The 6,481-nt window shown below is 46.8% G+C and overlaps 1 protein-coding gene across 2 annotated transcripts in view; it reads left to right on the forward strand.

Moving 5' to 3' along the window:
* HM13 (histocompatibility minor 13) overlaps positions 1-6,481 on the forward strand; it is an 18,564-nt gene that overhangs the window by 7,279 nt on the left and 4,804 nt on the right. For both annotated transcript variants that reach the window (XM_018556396.1, XM_018556394.1), the window contains exons 4-11: positions 328-416; positions 534-619; positions 1,386-1,511; positions 1,598-1,655; positions 3,596-3,679; positions 3,778-3,814; positions 3,967-4,069; positions 5,692-5,777. In XM_018556396.1, the coding sequence (XP_018411898.1) occupies positions 328-416; positions 534-619; positions 1,386-1,511; positions 1,598-1,655; positions 3,596-3,679; positions 3,778-3,814; positions 3,967-4,069; positions 5,692-5,777 (669 nt within the window). The remainder of the gene's footprint in view (positions 1-327; positions 417-533; positions 620-1,385; positions 1,512-1,597; positions 1,656-3,595; positions 3,680-3,777; positions 3,815-3,966; positions 4,070-5,691; positions 5,778-6,481) is intronic.

A 6,481-nucleotide genomic window follows, 5' to 3' on the forward strand; every position in this document is an offset into this window, starting at 1 on the left:
CCAGCGCTTTCACCACCTCCCGCCTGCATATCCCCCTGCCCCATTCTTGCCATCGTTCCTGCACCCTTGTTCTCTTAACACCCTGCAACTTTCCCTGCTCTCCACCTGCAAACCCCCCCTCGTTGCACCTCTACACCAACCATGCTCTCACCACCCCAACCTTGCCCGTTCTGGATCTGGCACACTTTTACTAGTATATAACTACAAAGCACTCATAGAGACGGATGTTTAAAATGTTTCCATCAAGCTGATTTCCATGTTTATCTGTAACACACTGAAAATTCCCTTTTAACCAGCAACTGATTCTCTCTCCATTCTCTTCTACAGCCCGGCCATTAACAGGATCGTCCCAGAAAACTTTCCCAACAAACAGTATCAGCTGCTGTTCACTCAGGGCTCCGGGGACAGCAAGGAAGGTGAGGTGCACATTGTCCAAGGGCTTTATAAATCTTGCTCTGCAGAATTTAGTGTACGGTAAGTTTCTTTGGATGCTGATTGGTTTAAACATTCACCACTTTTTGTGTGTTCTGCAGACATCTTAAATTATGAATTTGATTCCCGGGATATGGTGTGCCTCGTCATCAGTGGTGTGGTTGGGGTCTGGTACCTCCTGAAGAAGGTAAGGCCTGGTGGTCACTCATGTGATAGGAAATCTCTCATGTCTTAGATCATTTTTTTTTTTATTGTGTTCAGGATTTCTAAAGAAAGTTCAGAGCGGAGCATGTCCCTGAAGGCAGCCATGTTGTCTGCTGTGGAATAAAACCTGCCAGTGGCGTTGAGTCAATTGGTAGAAAAGTGGGCACATGGCAAAATCTGTTTTTTATTTTTTTACCTTTTCCAGCACTAGTCACTTTTATGACACATCCAGCTGCTTGTTTAATCTGAGCTCCAGCTCTTTATCTCTATAGACAGGTTTCCTGATACCGTACATGGCAGCATACAATGGGCTGGGGGCAGAGCCATACCCATTGTATGCTGCCATGTACTGGCATCAGGAAAGGAAAATTACCGATAGGTAAGTATACAATTTTCAGTTTTCCTGATACCGTACATGGCAGCATACAATGGGTATGGCTCCGCCCCCAGCCAATTGTATGCTGCCATGTACTGGCATCAGGAAAACGGAAAATTGTATACTTACCCATCGGTAATTTTCCTTTCCTGATGCCAGTACATGGCAGCATACAATGGGTATGGCTCCGCCCCCAGCCAATTGTATGCTGCCATGTACTGGCATCAGGAAAGGAAAATTACCGATAGGTAAGTATACAATTTTCCGTTTTCTTTCCCAGCGAGACAGTTAACAAAAGTCTATCTTGCATGACAAAAAAAATATTGCTTTTTCTGGTTTTGACCTCTGACTATGTGTTGCCGTATCTTTCCAGCACTGGATTGCCAATAACCTTTTCGGTTTGGCGTTTGCCCTCAACGGCGTGGAGCTGCTTCATCTGAACAACGTCAGCACTGGCTGCATTCTGCTGGGCGGTCTTTTTGTCTATGATGTCTTTTGGGTGAGTACAGTGAGGGACCAGTTTATACGTCATGGAGGACCAATGGCCTGAGAGCGGGAACTAATTTTTTTTTTTTTAAATGGAAGGTATTTGGGACCAATGTCATGGTAACGGTGGCTAAATCCTTCGAGGCACCAATAAAATGTAAGTATCTAGTGGCCAGTCTACTTGTATCTTTAAAGTGTGAGACAGGTATTCTTTAAATGTCCTTCTCCTCCATGTTTCTTTCTGGGACGTCCCCCATCATATTCCCATCCTTTAACCTTTTTCGTAAGGTCTCTTGCCTTTTTTAATTGACATGAGCCTTGCTATGACCATTCCAAAATGCATGGGGTGGTGGTATTTACTCGTCCTTGATCCAATGCATTTTAAAATATCCAATAGCAGCCTGGGTATAGCTCCCAGCCTTTAGATACAGAGGAGGGGCAGAGGAGGAATGGGGCAGGCCAGAGAAGGCACAGGGTGGGGCAGAGGAGACACAAGGCAGAGGGCCGGGCCAGAGGAGATACAGGGAGATACAGGAGGGGGGGGGGCAGCGGGGGAATGCAGTCACAGCGGTCTCTCCTCCCTGCTTGTGCTGGCTGCAGTGGTCTGTGTCCCTCTGCCGATACAGGTGGGGAGAGCAGCAGGGATTGAAAGGGACACAGACCACTGCAGCCGGCACCAGCGGGGAGGAGAACGGAGGAGCAGAGCGCCGGTAACTAATCGTAAATCAACTAATTGATGATGAGAATAGTTGCCAACTATTCTCATTATCGATTGCAATCGGTTTAATCGATTAGTTGTTGCAGGCATGGTCTGCCAATACAGTAACTTTTCTTAATAAACTAAGCATTGAAATTCAAAACCCGGCATTCTGGTTTCATGAAAGAGCCCTTCACCTGTTTTAGCAGACGCCTGAAATTTGAAGTCAGGCTCTGTGCTAAGTAATGAAATGTGGGTTTGAACAGCTATTTTCACTTTTACAGAACCTCAACCATCTTCTCTTGTCAGCAGTATTTTTTTGGCTCTGACCATTGTAAACCATTGCCTGTAGCCTCTATGCATCTATATATTTCCCCTTTACTGACCTGCCATGCCCTGTAGTGTACTGTGCCTTATGTGTTGCCCCACCGATGAGTGGTGAGAAAATACACAAGATGCAGCAGAAAAGAAAGCACAGAATGAAAAAAGCACAAGCAAGCTGATCCATGTACTGCAGGTCCTCGGGTACAGCTTCCTCTCCAGCAAGGAGGACAGTGAGCAGCACAATAGTGATAACACCAAATCTCACTCCTAATCTCCTGAATCTAGCAGTTAAAGGCAGCAGTGCCTTAGATCTCGCACTGCAAATACACTGAGTGGCCAGATTATTATGACCACCTGACATTTGTAGGCAAATTATCTATAATTAGCTATAATTTGGCGCTGAAGTTGCTAGAGGGCCAGACCATTATAAATAGGGAAGCAGGTTGTTTACCACGACAGTAGAAGTGATTTGTTTCTGAAGATACGGGGGAACAACGGGATTTAACAGCCTTTGAACGCGGGATGATTGTTGGCGCTCGGAGCCATGGAGCGAGTATCAGCAAAACAGCAGAATTCGTTAAATGTTCAAGAGCCGCTGTTGTTAAAGTGTTTAAAGACCGGACTGTGAGCCGAAAATCTGGGTCTGAACGTGCGAATTGTGGCCGTCAGCGACTAGTCAATGTTAGGGCAGAACGGAGAGTGGCAAGACTGGTACAAGACAACAGAAGGGCAACAGTGCCGTGTCAGATTCCTCGCATCACCTTTCATCATCTCGTGGAGTCACGAGGTGGCCCAACGAAGTACTGATGGGGTGGTCATAATAATCTGGCCACTCGGTGTATACAGCTATGAGGCTATAGAATAGGAGTGCCCAGGCACAGTCCGGAAGTGTTTTTTCAGGAGGAATTCAAGACCAAAGGTAAATCTTTCAGGGGAGTTCTAGGGCAATATTAAGTTTCTATACTGTATATTCCATATAAGATAGAAATTCTGCACTTTTTTATAGTTCAGGTAGACTTAATCCTCCAGCTTGGCTTGTTTTCACCACCCTATTTCCACCCTTGTGTTTCCCTCAGTGGTCTTTCCACAGGACTTGCTGGAAAGGGGACTTGAAGCCAATAATTTTGCCATGTTGGGACTTGGTGACATCGTCATTCCAGGTGAGGCTGCGAAATCCATTGTAAACCGTCCGCCCCGGTCAATAAAATATATTGTCTGCATTTATTTTTTCACCATGCATTCTCTTTCATCTCTTCAGGGATCTTCATTGCCTTGCTGCTGCGTTTTGACACCAGGTGAGTCTGGAGACCTGTTGAGTACGCTGTTGTATCCTCACTAACCACAAGAGGGCGCTAAATGCCCTTGCTACTAAGAATTGATCTTCTTGCTGTACGTAATCCATTAACTATCATAGATTTGGGGGAAAAAATCCTTTTTCTGTTTACAGCCTAAAGAAGAACTCCCACACGTACTTCTACACCAGCTTTTTGGCGTACATCTTTGGTCTGGCGCTCACCATCTTTGTCATGCACACCTTCAAACATGCTCAGGTGAGGCAGAAAACCGTAATAGACACACCTGTAAAGCTGAACTTCAGGCAAACGACAAAAATGATGCATACAGTCCTGAGATTTGCACAGCTCTGCCTCTCAGCACAGCCCTGTCTGGAAGGGAGAGAGACTGGTTTCCTCTGCTGCTGTTAGGTAACAATTACAGGTCTTGCTCCTCCCCTAAGCCTGTGATTAGACCGGGAAGGGGAAGCAGCAGACTGATGAGCTCCTCTCTCTGTCATTTAATCACCTCCTATCAGCACTTTTCTTATGAGCACTGCAGCATAATTTATTGGCAGCCTGTGCTGCTTCTCTGTCTCCCAGTCTGAGCTCTGCTGTACATGGACTGCAAGTGGCTGATACCAAATTACATTCAGATACTTGAACTGCTTGTATTGATTACAAATATGTTTGTATTAATGAACACAGAGATGCTTTTATTTGTGTCTTTTGTATCTGTCAGGAGTTTAGTCTTTGTACAGTGGCCCATTGCCCCTTGTATGTGCCCAGTACTGATCCATCTGAACAGTGGCCCACTGCAGCTTGTATGTGTCCTGTACTGATCCATCTGAACAGTGCCCCACTGCAGCTTGTATGTGTCCTGTACTGATCCGGCTATACATTGGCCCACTGCAGCTTGTATGTGTCCTGTACTCATCCGGCTATAGACTGGCCCATTGCCCCATGTATGTGTCCTGTACTGATCCATCTGAACAGTGGCCCAATGCAGCTTGTATGTGTCCCCTACTGATCCGGGTATACAGTGGCCCATTGCCCCTTGTATGTGTCCTGTAATGATTTAGCTTTACAGTGACCCATTGCAGCTTGTATGTGTCCTGTACTGATCCGGCTATACATTGGCCCACTGCAGCTTGTATGTGTCCTGTACTGATCCGGCTATACATTGGCCCACTGCAGCTTGTATGTGTCCTGTACTGATCCAGTTGTACAGTGGCCCATTACCCCTTGTATGTGTCCTGTACTGATCCGGCTATAGACTGGCCCATTGCCCCGTGTATATGTCCTGTACTGATCTGGCTGTACAGTGACCCATTACCCCTTGTATGTTTCCTGTACTGATCCGGCTATAGACTGGCCCATTGCCCCTTGTATAGGCCCTGTACTGATCCATCTGAACAGTGGCCCACTGCAGCCTGTATGTGTCCTTTACTGATTTAGCTCTACAGTGGCTCATTGCTCCTGGTATATGTCCTGTACTGATCCGGCTATTCAGTGACCCATTGCCCCCTGTATGTGTCCTGTACTGATCCGGGTATACAGTGGCCCATTGCCCCTTGTATGTGTCCTGTACTGATCCTGCGGTACAGTGGTTCATTGCTCCTGGTATATGTCCTGTACTGATTTAGCTATACAGCGGACCATTGCCCCTTGTATGTGTCCTGTACTGATCTGGGTATACAGTGGCCCATTGCCCCTTGTATGTGTCCTGTACTGATCTGGGTATACAGTGGCCCATTGCCCCTTGTATGTGTCCTGTACTGATCTGGGTATACAGTGGCCCATTGCCCCTTGTATATGTCCTGTACTGATCCGGCTGTACAGTGACCCATTGCCCCTTGTATATGTCCTGTACTGATCCAGCTGCTCTTTTCTCCCCACAGCCGGCCTTGCTGTACCTGGTCCCGGCCTGCATCGGTTTCCCTCTGCTGGTAGCACTGGTGAAAGGAGAGCTGACAGAGATGTTCAGGTGAGGACGGGAGTTTGTCATGGGGGTAGGGGGAAGTAGAATAGAGATTTGGGATTGTGGGTGGTTGGGGGTGAAGTATAGAAACCTTCTTCACACAATTCTGCCTCCTTTTTTCTCTTCCTTCTCCTCCTCCTTCTCCTCCATTCTCTGCATTCCGCCACTCTTGGTTTTTTATTTCCTCCATTGTCCTTTTTTGTTTGACAATCCATTGTTCCGGTGTTCCTTCCCTCCCAACACACTCCCTGTCCTTCTCCCCTCCTCTGTGTCCTGTGTGCCCACTGATGGCTTCTGTTCTACATGTGATCCCATTCCATATTTGCTCTTCTTTTGTCTGTGTCTTCTGTTTTTCTGTGGTCACCCCATTTTCTCTCTCTATGCTCCTTGTGTTCTCTTAACATGTGTTACATGTGCTTCCTCTTCATCACTGTGATTATCTTCTACATATGGCCACATCTCGTTTTTCGTCCTTGTGATGTCCCCTTTCTAAGCCCATTTCTGTGGTTCTCTGCTGTTTTGCTTTTGTGTGGCTGTCTGTTGTCCTCTTTACCTTTTTTGTATATCTGTGCCTTGGGTCCCTCCTTTTCTCTGTGTACCTGTGCCTTGGGTCCCTCCTCTTCTCTGTGTACCTGTGCCTTGGGTCCCTCCTCTTCTCTGTGTACCTGTGCCTTGGGTCCCTCCTCTTCTCTGTGTACCTGTGCCTTGGG

The sequence above is a fragment of the Nanorana parkeri genome, unplaced genomic scaffold, assembly GCF_000935625.1.
Source record: "Nanorana parkeri isolate BGI_ZX_2015 unplaced genomic scaffold, ASM93562v1 scaffold237, whole genome shotgun sequence".
NCBI lineage: Eukaryota > Metazoa > Chordata > Amphibia > Anura > Dicroglossidae > Nanorana > Nanorana parkeri.